General features: G+C 40.0%; 1 protein-coding gene across 1 annotated transcript in view; it reads right to left on the reverse strand.

Annotated features, from left to right (window-relative positions):
- Window positions 1-21,557, reverse strand: part of LOC142086392 (IQ motif and SEC7 domain-containing protein 3-like) — a 172,772-nt gene that overhangs the window by 85,315 nt on the left and 65,900 nt on the right. Inside the window, exon 2 of the mRNA XM_075159423.1 lies at window positions 12,065-12,094. Coding sequence (XP_075015524.1) covers window positions 12,065-12,094 — 30 coding nt within the window. The remainder of the gene's footprint in view (window positions 1-12,064; window positions 12,095-21,557) is intronic.

A 21,557-nucleotide genomic window follows, 5' to 3' on the forward strand; every position in this document is an offset into this window, starting at 1 on the left:
TCACTTCTAAAGTCAAATTATATTGAAAAATTCTAGGTAGATTTTGGAAAAAAGTTTTCACATATTTATTAACTAAATATTAATATTTATTCAAAATCAGTAAGTTTTTCCTCTACATGCTGGACATGCTGGAAATACCCACGCTCTATACCTGCCTTCCCATAACAACATTTAGCTGCCCAAAAGCTGGCACCGTCAAATTCACACACAGCTTTTGTTAGGACTGTATTGGCACACAACGAACTAGACACCTAATCCTTTCTCGCTACTGTTCACGTCAGACAAGGGACAATATCTTTTCAGATTCATCTTGTGGGTCCCATATATCAGCATGTACTTTCCAAAGGCAGCCAACAGGCTGAGATGGTAGTTTTTAACGTGCACAATACACAGGTTAGAACTACTGACACTCCTACAACAGGGAAAATAGATTTCATAATGGTAAAGATAGTTACATTTCAGTAAAACACAAATTAAGTTACTGGTGATGTTAGCAACCAGCCATGCAAGGAGTCTGAATTGTAACTAATCCAAGGACACCGCGTACTTACAGAGCCCGGGTCTTCTGTCCAGCAGTTCGAGCAGTTTATACCAAACGGTAAGAAACGGTTTCCTGCTGAGGAAAGTAAGCAGGAGTCCCTGCCTGGGGGTTTAGGACTTGAACATGGCTGTAAGCACTAACCACCCAAGCAGCACTTCCCAATTTCCACCGGCATCCGTTCCTCCTGTTCTCCTTCCACTGCTCCATCTACCCAACACAAGCAAATACTTCACAGAAGCGTGTCCCCTGTTTAAGTTTCAAGAGCAGTATTACTGCAACAATATCCACATCCGATTTTTGCCAGGGAACTCTGTTAGGGGTCTGTTTTCCATGCCTCTAAATGGGAGTGCACTGCCACCACAAGTTAGGAGCCTCTGAGAATTCTCTGAATAAGGAGAAAGCTACTGAGAGCTCTGTAAAATCATGACAAAAATTGACTTTTCTCTTTCTCCAGAAAGCAGAGCAAGAGCTGCAGGAAAAACCAACCAACCACCACCACCTAGGCCGTAAACACACACAGCCAACCACTCCAACTTACTCGTGATAGGTCCTGGGAAGCAGTGACATCACAAATGAAGCTTTAGTCTTGATTCCAAATATTTATAATGCATATTTTAGGAGATTTGTTTTTCTTCTTTACTGTGACAACCTAAAATGTTCTTTTTGTCTCTATGTTTTTATTAACATACTATTCTGTTCTCAGTTTCTCCAATACATAGTTTGCTTACTCCATCTTCCATTTACTTACAATTGCACTTACTGGGATACTGCCAAAAGCATTAAAACAGCTCAGATTAGGAACCAGATATCAAAATCATGGTTAAGTTCTATTCCAAGGATCATTCTTGAATTACACTGAGACATAAAACTACCTAGAATACAGATTAAAAAAGCAAAAAGGGCCTTTGAAGTTATCAATAGATTTTTACACAGCTATTTTTTGCTGTATATTTTCCTATTTCGTAGAATTAGTTGAACCATGACTACTTGCGTAAAGCCATGAGATCAGAAAGAAAAACTATGAAAGTTCTCTCTTTTATTTGATTTTAAGTTGTCAATGTTCAGACTACTACATAAAAATTGCTGCACTGCATCTGAACCAAAGGTACCTTTGGTTTAAAATCCTATAAGTGCCTAGTATATGAATTCTTTTGAAAGAAACAGATTACGTGCAAGGAAGCAGATATTTCTTTCACCAGTGCATAGAGGCAAATCATTAAAGAACGCATTGCCTCCCCCTCATGATCCCGTCAGTTTGCACATACACATGGATTTCCAATAGTTAGCGTAGACTATTTTCAGTGTTCCGGACAGAAAAGTACGCCAGTTAATTCTGTTCCTAAAGTCAGATTTTATTCCTGTCCTCACGGGTATATCTGAATATAATCACATCTCCATTAAAAAAACAACCAGCCCAAACTGGTTTAAGTTCATGCCACAAGCCAACTTCAGGTCATACCCTCTCCTCCTCTGGAACTCCTGCAACAGCAGCAGAAGGGAGGTTCTGTTGGCCTCGCTGTGCCACAACTCCGGGTTCTAAAAATGACATCCCTCAGAGCGAGTTGTACAACCGAGCCCGCGCACACCTCTCAGCCACGCTGCAGGCCAGGGAGAGCTTTGTGCCGCAAGGGTACAGCACATTCCACGTCCTTCTGAAAAGCAGGCCCCAAGAGAAGCCAGAAAACAACTTCATTTAGTATAAGCTGCATAGCAGGATCTTGCTAAAACACTAGTTCATTTAGAGGTGATTCTCATTGTCCCAGCAAACAGATGTGCTAAATTCTACTCAAAATGCACGCCACGCCTGCTTGTCTTGACTAGAGTGAGGGCATAGGAACAAGAATTCAACCAGGTAATTATGAGCTGTTTAGCAGATGCTACAGAACCAACTTTAACCAAAGCCCTTGAAGAACAACATGAAGCACATAGGAAGTGTAAGATACTCTATGTTCTTTTCTTCTTTACACTCATATTCTATCCCCTAGATCCAGCCAGCTTTTCATGTGAATTCTAAAAGAAAAGAACAAAAGCAACTTGGAATAAACCACGGAATGGCAAAATCATGAAGGAAATTTAAACTACTTTATCTACACAAAAGAGAAATCCTGTGGCACTACAAGCACTCAAGTTACTGAATTAAGTTGTGCACACATGTTGCTCATTAAGCAAGCCTTATCTTACATAGTAACCAATGGGACTACTTGTGAACAACTCCTTCAAGAATTGGGAATAAAAATTAGCTGCACTGAATTAATGTGAAACCACTTACAAAGCTTTGTCTTTTCAAGATTGCAAATTCAACAACTGCCAGCCTGTCAAGAGAATTCTATCGAGCACAATCAGCACTTAGAAACTTACATAAATTACAGCTCTCTATTTCCAGTGGAAATAATTTTAGACAAAATGCTTGCATATGCTGGTTTATCCACCTGGATGGTATCTGATTTTTAGCAAGACTTGATTTTACTTTTCAGTAGAAAATTGGAATCTCTATAATTCAGAAGTCAAAATATTAGTATAATACATTACCTGAAGCAAAAATTTCATTAAATTGCAAACACACACCTACCTGTGTTTACACAACTATTGCAAAGAAAATTCAGCCTTTTTCCCTTTAATTCACCTATCAGTACAATGCCATTGTATTTCCTTGCCAATTCAGTCTACAAAAACAGTATTAAGGGGGGTAAAAACAGTTGGCTTAGTCCATGCAGAACATTTTGTCTACAAAACACAGGTGTCATGGCTGTGATGCTTCGAATCATTTGCAGTACCCGAAGCTTTTGAGTCATGAAACATTACGATAGGCCTAAAGATTCTTCAACATGTTGAAAAGCAATCCAGAAAAATAAAAAGCTTACTACGTGAAGCACAGAATCGTGGACTTCTTTTGAAGACTGTCAGGTTAAAGAGGTCCCCTCAACCATCCTCCTCCTACTAGCTAGCGCTGTCATGCAGTTACACATACTTTGAGGCAATAATACAATTTTGGCTGTATTGCCTGAGCACTAGAACTCGGTTAACTCGCTTCTTAACTAAACTGCCTCAAAACCCCACAGTATTGCTCTCGTTTTTCTTCTTCCAACAGAGGATATGTAAAAACAATAGAAGGTTTATGAAATAAGGTGTATGCTTCTCACTTACATTAACACTGTTAACTTTCTGAAATTTTACTATTGTAGCTGCTCGATGCTAAACCGTCACTCTGATCAACTATCAATACTGGACTGGCACGGTTTTTTTTGAAATGTGTTAGTAACTCTGCTTGGCAAGTCAGATCTGTAATTTGAAACACTTAGACCAATTGTTGAGGTATACACTTGTTGAGGTATACACTCAACCTGCTTTGAAAATCAGAAAGTTTTAAAACACGTCAAATTGGGTACTCAAAAAAAATCAGTATCACCAGGAAATCTCGAAGGTCTAGTTGCAGTTTACAATCCATTTCCATAAGCCCTTTCCTGAAAATCAAGTGCCTGAAACACCGCTCCTGACACTGCCAAGTCATTTTGTTATACTGAATGCAATAACACTTGAAGAAAAAGCTTTGCTACCAGGAGTTCATTCCACTTAAGAGTAAAAAGACCATGAAGTGAAAAATTTGTGAGAACAGTATAACAGAGCTCAAATAATAACTCCCTGTCAACTAAAGCAAACGTATGGTTCTGCTCTCTGTAACCATTCAAAATCTCCAATGAAATCCGCTCACAGTATACCAAGAGGAGCAGGGTAGAGGGTGTAGGCCACGGGGTGGTTTCAGATATATTAGTGCACTAAAAACAGTGATGCAAAACTCGAGCTAACCTGGCTGCATGAAGCAGCATCACTTTCTCCTCTTCCGACTTGGCAAGTGTGTTGCAACCATCCGAACCTCCATTTGTCCATTTGCCTTGTCAAAGAAACCTGTGACTCTCCTCAGAAGGCTGATGGGGAAAGGCTGCCATCAACCATCAGCCCGTGTCACCGAAGTTAAAGTGGTTGTGCAGAGAAAGAGCAACATCTAAGAAAATTATTCCGCTTGACACACAAGTTGTTGCCTTCTTACCATGTCTTACAGAGACAAGCCTTACTGAAGCAACAGAGAGCAAAAATTCCTGTTTAATCATGAACTCTTTCACCATTAATATAATTTAAATTCACTTTGTATCGTAAAGGCATTCATATCCCATACATGCCACATAGCACTCCACAGTACATATTTAATTTTGCCATCAATTCATTTCAATAGAACTTTCACCAACGGTGAAATGGTGAATGGTGTTTAGTATGCATAATTCAGAGGGTTTACCTATTTTTACTGTCACCCAAATATCTACCACAGTCTTTGTCAGTGGACTACATTGTTTTTACCAGCTTTTTTTGAAATTTTTTTTTTTTCTTCCAGTTCCTCTCCCAATTACAAATTAAGTTCTGAATGGTCAAACAGATAACAGTACAAGACAACACTGATGTCGCTATGCATCTGAGAAAGGTCTTTCAATTACCTGCCAGATTTATAAATAGTCAAAAAGTTAAACTATTAACAGGCCTGAAGAGCCTTTTACAGATGAGTTCTAAGCAACACTAGAGCTTAGCAGAAACAAGTTATGAGAAACCTGCTGAGCACTTTGGATTCTACCAATTACTGATTTTAGTAAGCCTTGCTAATCCTTCACATATTGTTTCATAAAACAATTTCTAAGGTATAACCCTAATATAAAGTTTGGGGGAAAAATAAATCCAGTCTGGTATTAAGTGTTGTAGACAAGCGTATATTCCTCTAGCAGTCAGAAGGGCAGAACAGACGTTCTAGTTGCATATAAAGAGGAATGCTGGCACAAGATTTCAGAAACAGATAATATAGGGCTAATTTGTTTTCATCTGCTCCAAGAATATCTGGAAAAAACAATTACAGTTGCTTATTAACAGCAGCTTAATCTAATTCTAAGATGTTAGCAAGAGATGTGTGTTACTAAAGAGAAGATCTACGCAGAAAATATTACCCACCTTTTAAGAACGCTCACACACTACTGCTTGCATCTCCAGCCTTCAGTACTTTCATAATTTTATCTAAAGCTAGAATTTAACATTCCGTTGTTCTAAATCTCATCAGGTTCCCGAAGTGTGGTTACAGTGCACAACTAAACACTTGAGTCCCGCGGGCAAGACATTGGGACTGAGATCAGAAAGTCTGCTGAGACTGCGTCCCTGACCCGTGGCTCAGGCACCTCACCTCGCCGTTCCCTCCTCCATCACCCATCAGTTCAGCACGAAGCTCTGCTGCCTGGACAGCACTCCTGGGCCGGGGGCCCTCATCGCTGACACCAGCCGGCAATGCTGTGTTTCTCTATTCACAACCATCTTTTCTTCCGGAAGATTGCTGTGGCAGATCTCCTTCCTCAGTAGCCTTGGGGCACACGGGCAAGTGTCTGCTGTCCTTCATCTAGGAACTCGCAGTCCAAAACTGAAGCACAAAGGGCTGAATGAAAGTAGTTATCCCAATGAAGTCAGTCGATTCCAAAATACTTGTTAAGTGTATGTACGCAGAGAGCATATGGTGTGTGGTAAAAGGGATAAATTGCCCATATTATGCAGGGAGATGACCAAGAACAGAAACCACAAATGGAGTGCTGAGCTGAGCACTCGATACTAAGACTTTCATAGCAATGCCACCTCCTACTAGAAAATCCTATCTGTTACACTTTTCATGTGATTCTAAATTGCACAGGATGATAGATTTTTAAGAAATATGAATATGTACTCCCAATCTTATTTCACAATTACCTTTTTTTTTTTAGTTTTCACTCATTTATCCTGTAAAAAGTAGGTGTTTCGTACTATTTTTAGGAATTTTTTTTTTTTTAACATCACAAGTGTAGAGCTAACTATTAAAGATGGCACAGACAACTTGATGAATGTATTGTCATTCTGAAATTCAGACTGTCATTCTGAAATTCAGACTAAAGTTATGTACTTTTACAGCCATTGGCAGCTCCACAGCCATCTCAGCTACTAGAAGCTGTTTCCGTATATTTTATTTCTGTTAGCAGTAATAAAACCGATTTAAATTAACATCAAGAAACTCATCATATTCCACTCTACTGTAAAGGGTCAGCCTGACATTTATGTAGAAATCTATTGGGGGAATTTTTAAATTTTTTTTTAATTAGTATCAAATGATGATTTTACACATTTTAAGGACTGGTTAAGAGCTGTAGAAAAGCCTTTATGGAATGACTAAAACCAGCCAGAAGAGGCCCTCTTCACATGTAGTCACCGAGTCATTCAGATTGCAAAGCAATACATTTGAACTTGAAAATGGGCTGGGCAGGCCTGCCTGTCTTTAATTCCCCCAAACCTGTGCTTTGCAGGTTATCAGAGAGGAGGCTGAGTCACACCGTTCACATAGATTTTACTGGTGTAAAATGAAACAAAGAAAACCAACAAAACGTTGCTTCCTGCTAGGCCTTCCCTCCGGCTCAATTACTGACGTTTGTCAAGGTCTGTTTAACAGCCATTCCTCCCACCCTCTACGCAGCACAGAATCAGGCTGATAGCCTACAGTTCTCTCCTGCTCTAAAGTAAACTAGACGATTACTTTTCCACTTAATCTAATGTACATCTTTACAAGAAATTACTCTTTTTGCATGATCCTCAACAGACAAAACTTTCAATGTCCTCCATCTATTTACATACTGAGAAGAATTAGTGTCTCAGACTTGTCTTTTGGTTCAGCTAAATCATTCAGCTGATGTTTGCTCCACAGCTAGCACTCCAACTGCCCCTTTTTTTTTCTTTTTCTTTTTTTTTAAACTATCCTCCAAGCTCTCCCCTCTTTCTTTGCATATTGTTAAATTATGTGGGTGTTCACAGAACTCCACACTTTTCTGGTAATAGTCTTGGCACCTCTCAGTTCAGGGGCCATGAGAACCCCCTGCTTTTATGCAGTATCGTTACTTATAGCTTACCCCATTTTGTACTTCATTTCTCCTTTAAAAAGCACACAGCTGGGAAGGACCAAAAAACCTGAAGAGGACAGGTCAACTCCAGCGGTCTGACTGAAGACGTGTTCTGCACAGGGCTGCTGGGACGAGGTCCGAGAGGTGCTCCGTGCTGCTGACAGCTGACCCAGGGGCCAGCTGCAGTGAAGAATTACACCAGGAATACCACGGAGCCGCTGCCATGAGTAGCTCAACTCAAATGTACTTCATCTCACCTATTTTACTGGCAGAAAAGCAGCAAAGGAATACCTAGGGAAATCGTTAATTAAATCTTATGTCTTTAAGCCATTCATGCTACTGTTAATCTCTTGTAAGAATAAAAACAGGAAAAGAAGGAAAGCCAGAGCAGAGGTATTGTTTCTGGGCAGGTTTTAGAGGTTTGCTAGTCAGAGATGCTTGCTGATCTTCCGAGCCCCTCTGCACCTTACACGCTGCTTGAAGCTACTCTGTGGCCTTGCGTTCATTAAACCCATAGTAGAGGTAAGAGGAACATCTTCTAGTTACTAAACCTTGAGACACGCTATTCTTGCAAACTTTGATATGATAGATTATACTACATATATACATTCTTATCTGTAACTGTCAGGTCATACTACTAAATACTGAAATTGCTTGTAAAACAAATTGCATTTTCTACTGAAAACATGTGAACAAAGCCAGCTAATTAAAAAGGATCATCACACTGACAATTTCATAGCTCACTGTGTATGTGTTCATTACATCTGAGAATGCAAAATGTTCAAAGCAATTTATCAATTTTAATAGATTTAACAAATACCTAGGCCTGAAAATTACACGGCATACACCGGAAGGAAACCAATGCGAGTTTATTACAATACAACAGTATTATAAGCAGAAAGAATTTTAAGGGCTTGTACAAACAATGGGATAATTTATTATTTTTTGTCACAACGAGAAAGCCAAGGAAAAAAAATCAAGATGATTTTTAATTTTTTTCAGTGTGTTACCCAGAATCGTATCGCTTTTCTGCATCAGCCTTACCTCTGCATAGTCAGATTCAGCCATTACTGCATTTCAGAGCACTTCAAAACAGCTTTTGGATAAATTTTCACCATCACGACAAGCTATAAAGCTACTGAAAACAAATCCACCAAGGCAGTAACTTTTGCAACTGAGCAACACTGTAAGATTCTGGGACATCGCTTGTATTGGATATCCCATTCCAGTATGAAAATAGCCAGCTGTTCCAAAAGAAGTCTCTCAGTCAAGAGTCTGAGTGCATTCCCTCAACTGCAGGAGACTGAGCTGAGCCCAAGGTTTCCCAATCCCACGCGTACAGACGCGTTTGCCATCAGACTCCTGGGCCTGCCAGACCCAGCTGCACATCACAGCTTCGGGGTGGGGACAGGCACAAAACAAGCAAAAAAACCCACAAGTTATGTGTATTTGCCTGCCCTTCTTCTCTTTACTGCTCAGAGACAACTGCTAAGAAGACCCTCCTGGAAGAATTAAGAAGTTTCATGAGGATGACAACGGTGCAGGTTTGACAGGATGCAAGGAGGGAAAAGAGAAGGACGAGTCTGGTTCAGAGCAGACCTACGCCACAAGTCAAGGCCCACGTCACTCCCGTGTATCAGCTCTGACCCACACTGAGTTCAATAGCCTCATCTGCGTCTCTCTCTGCATCTGCTAGAAATGCAAAGACAAAAGTTTATTACTGCACCAGTTCATCTCATACCCATGTAGCATCGAACATGAGCGAAAGATACTGCTTCTTTTAACAAGCCACTAAACTATCACAGGGTACAGGTTTCTACTGACCAAGAAACACGTGCCAAACTATCATCCATCTGACCTCAAAACAGTCTCCTGGCAGAAAGGAGGTAAAAAATAAATGATTGCATCTCAGCATTTATTTAGAGTAATCCTTTTATCTTAAGTGCTAGTGAGAGTCAACACTACAATCCTAACCGATACCTTTGCTTATTAACCGCAAACATAAGCCCTTAACTAATTTCACTAATATGATATCTGTCCAGTTAATGCTGAGACAGTACATTTTATTCCTGGCTTCTCACCCGCTTGCAGCTCCTTGCTAGACTTCATTTCACGAATCCAACTGCACAATTTGGCAGAAGGCACCGGCATAGTGGTCAGTAGTCAGGCATAGGTCAGCATACTGATTTGCTGATACTTTTGTGAGCAGAATGATGATTTCTTCTCTTCAGAGTTTAAGCACTATCCCCTAGACTGACCTTATCATTTCATTTGAGATGATTATACTTCATCTTCCTTTGCCAGAAATAAAGGAAAACAGTATGAGGCAAATTAACCACAACGTAAGGAAGCTACCTAGACATAGATAAAGAGCTAAGTGAGCTTTTGCCCAAGCCAAGACAAAAGCTGGCCAGGATTTTAGGCAGGCTGAACCATAAAAGCACATCCTCAGGGACATTTCACCTCTGCGCTGAAGAAACGCAGGTCAAGAGGCAGGATGGAAGAGCTGGACTGAAAGAACATTTCAGGAGGAGTATGGCTCTGCCTTCTGCTTGGGTTGCCTGATCCTGCGTTCATCTGTAGCCTAATTTTAGGCTATCATAAAAGTCTGGAACTGTCGGAGTAACTCAAGTTCATGCTGAATAACAGAATTAAATCAGTGAACAGCCTCAAAACAGAAGATTATATCAGCGCTCCAAGACTCGTGCTGCTCGCCTGCAGGTTTCTGCAGAGAACACATGGTGTTGATTTTCACCACCACAACCCTGGAGCCTGTATACGGGAGAAATACACCCCGTGCGGTATTGCCAGTTTCTATAGACTCACCAAGTCTGAGCAGACCCTTCCTTTGAGGTGTGGAATTTATCTGGCAAGACATATTAACACTCTTCCATCAGTCTTGCAGCCCAGTCCCTTAGCCTATCAGCCAAATAACACACACCCCCCTGCAATGAAATAATCTTAGCTCATTAAGATGCGTGCTAGGAGCAAGGGCTAGACTTCTATTAACATTTAGTTTTTAGGTAGCACCCAAAGCAGATCTGAAGTAACTAGCTTTCAGTGTATAGTGCCTATACACTACTCAAACACCTCAAAATATGGTCTCTCATAGGTGAACCCGACTCTTGCCAGAGCGCATCAGCAGCAGTGATGCCACACACCCCCATCTGAGCAACCAGATCTCACAGGAGACTCAGCAGGTCAAAACAAGAGTGGCTGCTATAGGTTGAAATGTGACCTCAATTATAGTCCTGTAAATTCACATGCCAGTGGACTTATTTTTAGTTTGCAATAGCTGATCAGCGTTAGTCCTTCCACAGCTTGCCAGCACATTGGCAACCCTACTGGGAGTTAAAAAAACCCCAAGGAATAAAGTACAGGCATCTTACAGCAATCTTAACTGTAGCAGCTTGTGATTTTGTTCAATGCAGTTGCTGTACATTAAAATAGGCTACCAACTTCCCCTGCACAGCCCTGCACTCAGGTCAATACCACACTGACTTTGATTTCTGTTGTAAGAAAAAAGCATTTCAGAGGATCTTTGCTCACTTCCTACAGACTTCGGTTTTTCTGATATCAGATTATTGATTATTCTGCAATTCACCCGTTTTTGTGGATAGTCTGCATACCTGTGAGTAAGAAATGGATTTTTAATTCTGCAAGTGAAGATCCTGGCTTTTTTGGTTTTTTTTTAAAGAAATAAAATACAAGGCCTTTAGATGCAAAGGACTGACGATCCCCAAAACAAGCTGCAGGGTATTACGGTGAACCCACAGCCAATATTTTGGACCTTGTGATCATTGATCACACTCCTTGGTTATCAATGGTCACGCTCCTTGAGAATCAAGGCATCTGCTTAACTGCAATGGTCTAATGAATGTGGAACACATTCAGATTCAAGTATGTAATTTTAAAGTTTCAGTCCTGTTCAGAGCACTTTTACAAGCTCCAGAAGTTTGACTCACACAGCCACACTTTCAAAGAGGTAGGTTTAAAAAATATTCTTGAGGTAACAAGTATAAAATACTAAATGAGTAAGTTAAGAGTAAAGTATCTGATAATTACTTTAAATTCTCTAAATCATCTGAATCTTCCAAGTGCATAATGAGTACTGCAATAATGAGTCAATGAAGGGTCTCACTGTCAAGTGAAGAAGAGGAGACTACTAAGAAAGCCTGAACAAGTGCAGGGACTTCTCCCCAACACAAACGTTGCCCCCAAAAACTGACAGCAGCTGGCTCACGGCTTTGCCAGCACAAACGACCATTTAGTATGCATTTTGATTGAAAACGCTGGAAACGATCTATAAATGATTTTTTTCAATTCTCAAAACTAAGATATGAGTCTTAAGCCATACTGGAGATAGAAGCGTTCAGGAAATGTCATGTTATCTATTACTGAATTTATCCAAGGAAGAAGATCCTTTATTTAAAATACAAATGGCATGCTAAGTAGAACTAATAGAAAACGCATTTTAAAAAAAATCTGTTGCTATTTAATGCTTTTAAATAAAGTTACGCTTTTTAAATAAAGTATTTTCTTAGAACAAAGACATCAAGACAGAAAGAATACAATGTACACATACCTGATGCTTCTTGAACTTTCACCTTCAGACCTGTAAAGTAATATACAAACAGTTAGGACATAATTACTGTTAGCATTTATAAGCTAGATAGTCTAAAAATGGTAGACCTTCTCACGCATTCTCTCCCTTTGTATTTCAGTTAGTTTTTCTAAGGCTTGTTGTACTTTCCGTACCAGGAGACATTTAAAAAAGAAACCAGTCTACTTAGGTTTAGAATAAATCTACTAGAAGTTAAAAAACAGTTAACAGTTGAAGTCAATAATTGAAATATTAATATATGCTGACACTCTCTGAACCCTAAATAAAGACCTTCTGTAAACACGCAAGAACAAAGATTTATGTTCCATATTTGCAAGTGAAAAGCACCGGCCTCTGACATTATTCTAGAAGCAGATTAGCTTGTACCTTTTTTTTTTTTTAGCCTTTCTTCACTCTTTAGTTGAAAAGGTCATAGGCAAATATGTTTAGGAATCTAATCCCCAAGCTTATTAGGCACTACTCAGAAAGGGCTAAGGTTTGCAAATAAAAGTAATTTAAAAGATTTAAAACCTCACACTTGTCTGAATTTCTCAATTGTGCAAAAATGAGGGATAAGATATAGTAAGCTACAGAAGCTCTTAAAGGGCATATTTTTCTCAAGGTGAGAAAATTTTATCAATCAAAACTGGAACAAAGCCCCTCCCACCTTCCCCCCAACATTTTTTAAACAAACAAATTTAAATTAATGTCATTCATACAAGGTTTCCTCCTCTGAAGAGAAACAGAAACATAATACTCTCAGCATTTCATGAAATAACACAAAATCCAGAAGAAACCATACAATGATTTGCCCAATTCTTTTCCTTCCTCATTCCAAAACAATCCAGCCTCAGTGCTACAGAAACCTTAAGTACATCAGCAGGCTCTGCAAAAACAGGAACCAAACATACAAAGCAGGAGATTCCAGAGCAAAACAAAGCTTCAAAACACCCTTTCCATGTCATAATCTTACCAGGGACCCAAATAAAAAGGTGATCAACATGAACTTGCAAACTCTTGCACTTAAGTGACAACAAGCTAGCACCAAAGTTGCCTCCTCAAAATCAATGACAAGGGTATTTCTTTAGGAACTAAAGAATCTTTCCAGTTTGACTGGGAAAAAAAAAAGTAAAAAAAAAAGACCAATTTCTTATTAGAATGACTTCCAATGACAACTTGCATATTATGCTAGAGGCAGTAGAAAAAGTTATGGCTAGTAAAAGTTTCATAAGTCTAATGCCAGAAAGCAAACAGTACTAATATCTAATTTTCAGAATCTACTGTAGAAATAGGCACCAAAAATTGACATTTTTTCCTCCCCCCTTCATTACATGCTCTGACATTAGCTTTATTTTCTTCAAGTTCAAAGAAGTCTGGATGATTTTAAAGGCACAAGCCAAGAGAAAAGAAGGAAAAATGAACTTAGTCCCTTGTCCCACGAGATGCTCGGGCATGGGAAGAGTGCCGTGATCCAGCAGACTGAGTTCGGTTACAGAACGGTGCCCAGGTGTACCTACAAGTAGGAGTAGCAGTTGATGTTCCCGACAGCTAACACCATAGAATATTTTAAAACGGAAGAGAAATTAGCACAGTGGAAAATTCTGTTGCCCAGAGCAAAGTGAATCACCTTCTGCCTGGAAAGAAGAATGCAGCAAGTGCTGTACGGCACAATCTCTCAATCTGGAACACCCAGCAGACGTGAGAACTCCCAAGGTTTGCTGTAGAGCTTAACTGTGTTTCAAAAAACTGAAGTTTTTACAATTTCTGAAATTGTTACAATTGTCTTTTTACTTGAGGTGATGAAGAATCATCACTGCCCTTCATTTAAGGAAGAATGATGATTTTCATCTAACAGTACCTCTCACCGCTATAAAACCTTCCTGTAGCATTTTGCGCACCCAACGCAGTACCCACCCACACTCTCAACCTGTGTAAGAGCTCTGAGAGTTTGGGTGTTACTGGCATCATTAACTGTTATCACAAGATTTATTTTACTGCTATTACTTACTATTTATATACTATATCTATAAATATTCAAGAGAACACTTTGTCAGTTCTTTTTAATGAAGACAGGATCTGATATCAAATGGCTTTACTTCCAGCTCTATGACTTTATTCAAAGCACTTCAACATATAAACGTGCTGAAGACTTCAGAAGTGGTCTGCATTCCCACCCTGGCACCCTGCCCTAATGGCACAAGCACTCTGACATCCATCTTCATACACGCCTTGCCACACGTACAGACGGACCAGACCAGAGGCGAGGAAAGAACCGGCACAGGGCTAAATTCTACCCTCAGGTTGGAGCTTCAGAAGTTCAAAGCTGAGTCTCTTGTGCTTCCCTTCTCATTTTTTAAAGCCAGTCTGGTCACTTTAAGTTGTGAGGTTTTTAGATACACTTACATATTCTGATAGTCAAAAAGTAACTTTAAAGCAGCTTTTTCTACATGATTACCTTAACCCTGCAAGTTATGTGAACGCAAGGGAAGGAAGAGAAATGAACCCACATATGCACCCCCACGAGTAATGAAAAAATTAATGAATGAAGTGTTTAACTGACACCTTCCCACACTCAGTTTTCAGCAATTACATCTTGCAGAACATAAGCCTTACAATTGAAAAAGATGTTATATGTAATTGCTTGTACTATGAAGTTTTCAAATATAGCTGAGACAACTGGATTTTTAATGCCTTAATTTTCTGCCTTTCTGCTTGACTAGAGTAACAAAACCATCCAAACCATCTAAATAGGGAAAACGTCTCTGAGTGCCCAAAGCATTCCGGGGTCACAAGAAGCAGCAACCAGCCATCCTCGACCACCCTTCCATCAACTCACTGTTCCTCTTGCTAAAACTCAAGAAGTATTTCAAATAAGGCAAGGAAAAGTTGCAAGGTAAAGGCACCTCTGCAAGGTGCTCTTTGCTGAGGTATGCCCAGCTGCACCACGGCTGGAACCAGCTGCTCTCCCACGCTGAACGCCTTCCAACTCAGCGCAGCTAACAACGGGGGAAGATGGACCATCATCCCCTTCTTTATTTTTATGATCCCCAAAGGTAAAAAAGCTGCTAAATTTTGCAACTGCTAAATTTGCATTTTCAAGGCTAAGATTTACTAAGTAAATTTTGAAGAGTTATTCAGAGATGGTCAATTTTACTTAGGGAATGAATAATTGGTTTGCAGGGGTGAATGAACACACTGCTGAAAAACCCCTACTACTTGTAGTTTGAAATAAAGCATTAGATTTTCTTTAAGCATTCTTTAAAAGCCAGGATTTTGGATCAATATTTAATGTTTCTGCTTACACTGTAACCATGTGCCAGGCTCGGTCTTAATTTTTTCCTTTTGACCCAGGCAAAAGAAATTATACAGTCACTGCTGAAACAAGGAGAAAGGTGAAAAAATTTCTGGCGATATATTGCGTTTTTTTTTTTAAGGTAGACCTTAAAGAAAGAAAAGGCTACAAGATATATCAGATCTTCTATGCTACAGTACTTGATTTTAAACAGAATATATTCCGTTTATATAATCTAAGTTATATCAGTGATGTGATAAATGTCATGCAGCTTTCTCCAAGACTTCTCCTCTTATCTCTGGCTGGTTTCCAATATTTCATTTTGAGTAGAACTCAATGTTAAACCACACGTCCCATTGAAGTGCAAGTTCGTCTTCTTCCTGACCTCAGGAGCTTCATTCTCAGTAGGAAATATGGCAAAACACATCCTCTTTAGGATTGTTAGTCAGTAGAAGCAGAAACGACTTTGCTAATAGCAGTGTCTACCGTAATTCCATTGCAAGCAGAGGCCAGGAGGAACAGGTACCATCACAACCAAAAACCAAAGGCAAAGAAAACAAAAAACCCAGTACTTAAGACTTACAGGGGACAGCAAACCAAAGTGACTATTAAAATCCTAACTGATTTTTGTTTCAGTTTAAATGAAGTACTGCCATCACCCTCCATCTGCCAGTCCACACATGTGAAAACTGGAGATTCCAGAAAACATCATTCATGTTACCAAAATGACTTAGTCTTTTGCTTCGCGAACCCAAGAGACAGCCACCACTATCCTATAAATACGCCAAGCAGGAAAATGACAAAGTACCTTGGCTTCCACTTGCTGAGTTGGTTGGCAATTTTTCAATAAAACATTCTTAGTTTCAATGAAAATTGAAAGCCATTTACAGGAATATCACAATTTTGAAGAAATCTTTGAGGAAAGCACGAGACGGAAAAGCCACTCACATTGGGAATGTGAGAGGTTCCCATTCCCAGTCAGCAAGTTTCTTGTTCATTTAGGCGAGAGTAGGGTTTTAAATCCCAGAAGCAGAGCTCATTCAATGGCTTTTTCTCACTCAAAAGATTTTAGCAAGTCTTTGGCTCACCCTAGCAGGAAATGTTCAATCCTCTCCATTATTCCCCCCTCTTAAAGTAATAATAAACAAGCTGAAAGTCTTATGTCATCTGATTTGTTGTTTACACTTAAAGCTATACTTAGAAGTGAAACAGCACAATGTAAAGCTGCTTCCAAAAGCAGCTTAAGGACTGGCTTTCAGTCTGACTCATGAAAGTAATCATTTCCAAACTAAAATATTGTTCATCACCATTAAGGCATATTATATAGACTGATGTACACAACTACCCCTGCAACAATTTCAAGCTTAGCAGATATTTTATCTGGGCAATGATTAGAGTTATGGCAATGTTCTATAAAAACAAATTATATAGAAAGTAGAAACAACAGTTTTAAAATTCTATTTGCCTAAGATTCATGTTCAGGATGCAAAATTTTGCTTTACATGGCAGGGTGGAAAAACAGCGAAAAGCAGAACTGAAATCTTACTGTAAAAGCCCACAAGTGGACAGGACTTTAATAGCGTTTCACAGCCCCACACCCACCCAGGTGGTAGTAAGCCAAGTCGGTCCTCCTTACCTTTTTAGAGTTGTCACTCCCATCAGAATAAAAAGAACGGGGTAAAAGCCAAGGTTTATAACAGCATGTCAAACTTCCATGCTAAATAATCATACTCCATCTGAAGTACATCTTCTTGTAAGCCACAAGAACGAATTTTACTTTAGGAGACCTACCACAGGTATGAGTATACAGTAACCGCATGTTAAAGAGGAATCTAATTGCATTTTTCACAAAAGGAAAAGATTGAACCAAATCTTTACAGAGCGATACTAGAATCAATGCATTTGATTAAGCCTTGCTTTGAGCATAGAACTTGCCTCAAGAAAGAAAACTACACCTGTTACAGGTTGTTCTTTTGCAGTATATTGAGTCTTTCAGCATTTGTAATGCAGATGAACAGATTACCTTCAAGGAAAAAAGCTTCAGGGAGAATTCATTAATGGCTATATAAACAGTACTACTTATATCACGAGTAGGCATTAGCATGTTTCGGTGTAAAGTTTCTATGGGTATATGCTCTGAGCAGCAATTCAAAACAAGGCAGATGTTGCCAGGGAGCTTCCAGCCCCACCTAAAGGCTATTGGAGCTTTCTAGGATTTTTATTTTAGTCTCCTGCGTCTGAATGATGTTACGTGCCCCTGTGGATCACAACAGATGTGCAATACTCCGTTAAGTAAAGAAACACTCTTATTCCAGGAGTTTGAAAAGAGTGGCCTTGCTTGCTGCACAAATAGTCGTACCAGACACCTAAAACCTCACTGAGCTCGGAGGCAAGCATGCTTGCTGTCGTGTCCTTCCCTCCTGCTAAGCAGGTCTCGATCAGCATCAGTGCATTGCCAGCAATGTACAAAACAATATGTCCAGTAACACAGACGTATGGAATGGAGATTTTCCGTTCCAAAAAATGGGTTAGTTTGCAAGACTTTGTGCATTAGACAGCGTCAGAGAAATTCTACTGGGCTGAAGACTCTTAAAAGAAGTGATAAAATATTAAGTATAGTAAGACCTGTCCAGTCAGTAGCATTTTAACAAGGTAAGTTTCAGGACGAGAAAAATTATTCGTTTCACCACTAATTATAGCCCTTTCTGTTATCATGCACAATGCAATGAAGGGATGAGCAGTCAGTGCAAAAACATGCTCTTGGGCCTGCCCATCACAGTAGTAATAGAAAGAATAAATCAATTACAGAAGTACGATTACTGCATTGCATTTTGATTTAATACTGAGATAAAAAACTATCTTGCACAGTAGGAAAACTGCTATTTTCATGGATTATTTGAGAACAGTAATATCCTAATAAGTCTTTTTGTTCTTTTCCAAATAATACAAGAAAGTCTAACGACCACCTTGAATCTAGCACTTCCATTCGATTCAGCACCCTACCGGACAGGATCTCTAACAACTTTCTACAGAACAAAGTTTCTTCCAGAAGGTTACCTCTGACAAGTCACACGTGATGCACGTTAGGGTTAGGAACAGATAAGATGCTGCTAGCAACCAGCAATCTTTGGAAGGAGATGTGTGAAGTCAGAACAAAGGTAAGCTCAAAGACGTCAAAAGACAAGACAGTGTGAACTGAGCTTCCCTATTGCGATGCCCATCAAGGTTTTTTTCACTACTTCACTCTTCAGAGCTATGCTTATTAAATCAAGTCACCTGCATACTGAAAACAGGAAAAACCATACAGAATTTTTTCCTTTAAAAGAAAAATGGTAACAGAAAGAGACCCACATGTCACTGATGTGATTTTTTACTTTTTTTTTTTTTTTTAAACTTAAACTGCTGCAAGTGTTCCAATGTCACAAACCAGAACAAGTATTTACTAGTAGAATAGAAAGATGTGAAGTTTGTTTTTAGGGAACGTAAGGCATTTGACCTAGTGATATTCAGCAAACTGAAGGACTGGCATATAACAAACAGCCTTCAAACCTGGCGCCACATCTTTGTCTGCCATCATTACTTCACCTCCCAAATAATGACTAGACATATTGCCAGGAGAATCTTTCCACACAAGATGACAGAAGTTGTTATAGCATCTGTGCACCCATCTCTTCTGCCCTGAAGCCTCTAGGAACTGAACAGGGGATGGATAGCAGTAATTAGCACCATCCAAAAACCGGCACTACAAGTAGAACTGCAATACCATCATGGGTAGCAATGCTCTGAAACCACTGAACACGCTACCAGGACTCCAGTGGCTTCTGGTGAAGTCTTTTCTCTCCACTACTGTCCCACACTGGTCCCACCTGATCAGAAAGCCGGGACCTGGCTCAAAGGCTTCATCCCAGAGAAGGTGTAGTTCAGCTGGAGGCTAGGAACTGCTCACCTTACTGGTACCTCTCTCCCTCTGTACATGCATCATCCCAGTTTTGCTTGCATCCAGCAGTTTACTCAGAAGGAAACTATGGAGTGATCAGCTTACAAACCTCTCCTGCCTGCTGCCGAAATACACAGGTAACGCTACCCCACGGACATACGTGAGAAAAGACAGCAAAATCCGGTGCTGCAAAGGCACAGCAGCTATCTAATATCACAGCTGCTTCAACACCACAGAAATGATGGGCCCAGTAACTCTCAGGAGGTTTTTACTGCATACTGTTTTTTTTAAATAAAGCACTGTATCTCAACAGCGGCAGATTCCTACTCTGCAGCATCCCTTATTTCAGAAGTCTCTGGCAGTAACTCCTTGAAGCATACAGAGAGCTTATAGGTAGGGAAAGGGGAGAGTCGTACCTCTCGCAAAGAGGACCGTGGCCATTGGGGAGTTCAGAGAGGGAAATACACAAAGATAACCCTGCAATTCTTGCACACTCCAACTCCCCCGAGCCCACAAACCCAAACTGGTCATGCCAAAGAAGCAACCAAGGTCACCGATTCAAAGCTGACTCAGGCCTGTAATGACAGGAGTCAGCATTTATCCGTCTCTGCCCTGCAGCCTGTGGGAAAGCAGATGCTATTTTGGATGCATGTCCTGTTCACAAGAGGCTGTCCGCCCCAGCCACGCCAGCTCCCGCTCTCTGGAAGTTCTAGGGAGGTTGCATTCTGACCAGCCTGGATCACACCTGACTGGCAAGGAACTATTACCTCCATTGGTTTGGATGGGGGCTGTAATTAAGAGACCCCCGCAGCCCAGCCCGCCAAGTTAGTTTGAAAGATAGCACAGGGTCAACATTTATGAGATATTTAGCTTTTTTCAATTCCCCTCAAGCGTTTTGGATAGTCTTTACAACTGCCCTAAAATCCTTCAGACGAATACTGCTACCCCATTAACAAGCATGTCTGATAAATCCTTTTAAGTGAAAATAAAATGGGTGATGGAACAAAATTGCCCTACAGAAAAATGCAAGCCATTCACACAGTGGGTAGGTTTGAAGTCTGGCTCCCTCCACTTTTTGACAGTGGGATCACACAGCCTACAAGGCAGGAGGCACTCCCTGGTATGCTCTGCTAGGACTACCAGTTCTTAGGTCCACCTCCAGTTCTTAGGTCCACCTCCAGTTCTTAGGTCCACCTCCAGTTCTTCCAATGGAAAGTTAAAAACTGCCTGTGTGTGTCTTTCCAATGCAGTTAGTGAAAAACGTCATCATGGAACACCCCAGAAGAGGCACATCTCATGGCTAGGTTCAGTGAAAGTCTTAGGAAAAACCTTTGCCCCTAAGCCAGAGGATGCTCTTATCTAAAAGTTGAGTGTGAGTGTTCCAGAGATGTGTAATACTGAAGCATTTTTTAACATACAAGTTTTGTTGTACATAACCAAAGATAAAAGTGAGTGCACTTCTCACGTATTCTGCGGCGTCACTATAAATTAAAATCAGATTAGTTGTTTCACTCTTCTATTCTTGCTCTTAACCAAAACTCAATGCTTGCTAGAAGTAATTTTCCAGGATGCCCTCTCTAATTTCTAGTACCAGAAATCTCTATCTTGCACCATATCATCTGTATTATAACAAACAAACAGTTTCTAGTAAGGATGAATTCTCCTCTTACTCCACATCAGATACGAATCTCGAATTCCTCTGAGCTAGCAGTGGTAGGTGAATAATGCAGAACTGTACCTCTAATTTCTAAACATCAGTTGTACTGGCTTATAGTCATACCAGCCCAGTACTTACAGCAGGATAGTTTATTCTGTTACAGAAGAGAAACAAAACAGAGGTATCAGTAAAAGCTGACATCCCCATATTATTTGAAGGAACTGTAGCTCAGATTATAAATGCATATTGGCACATTCAGTAGTGTCAGTTTGTATTTTACTCACGACATTCTTACTAGATGTACAGCTTTGTATTGTCTCTAGCAAGCGAGCAGCTCTTTTCCAATACAGTGCATCAGCTTCTTATAATATTACAGTGCTTCCACTGTCAAAGTGAGGAGACACCTCTTCATCCACATAATTAAACCAAATCCATCCCAGGATGCATAGCCTTCCAAGAAATTCCACATGAGTTATAATGGTACCGACCTCACGCTAAGGCCTCAGGACTCTTGGTCACTTCAAGACACAGGAAAAACAAGTACTTTTTGGTAGTATTCCATGTTTTTAAATACTGGTTTATGTTGTGA

The sequence above is a fragment of the Calonectris borealis genome, chromosome 10 (assembly GCF_964195595.1).
Source record: "Calonectris borealis chromosome 10, bCalBor7.hap1.2, whole genome shotgun sequence".
Classification (NCBI taxonomy): Eukaryota; Metazoa; Chordata; class Aves; order Procellariiformes; family Procellariidae; genus Calonectris; species Calonectris borealis.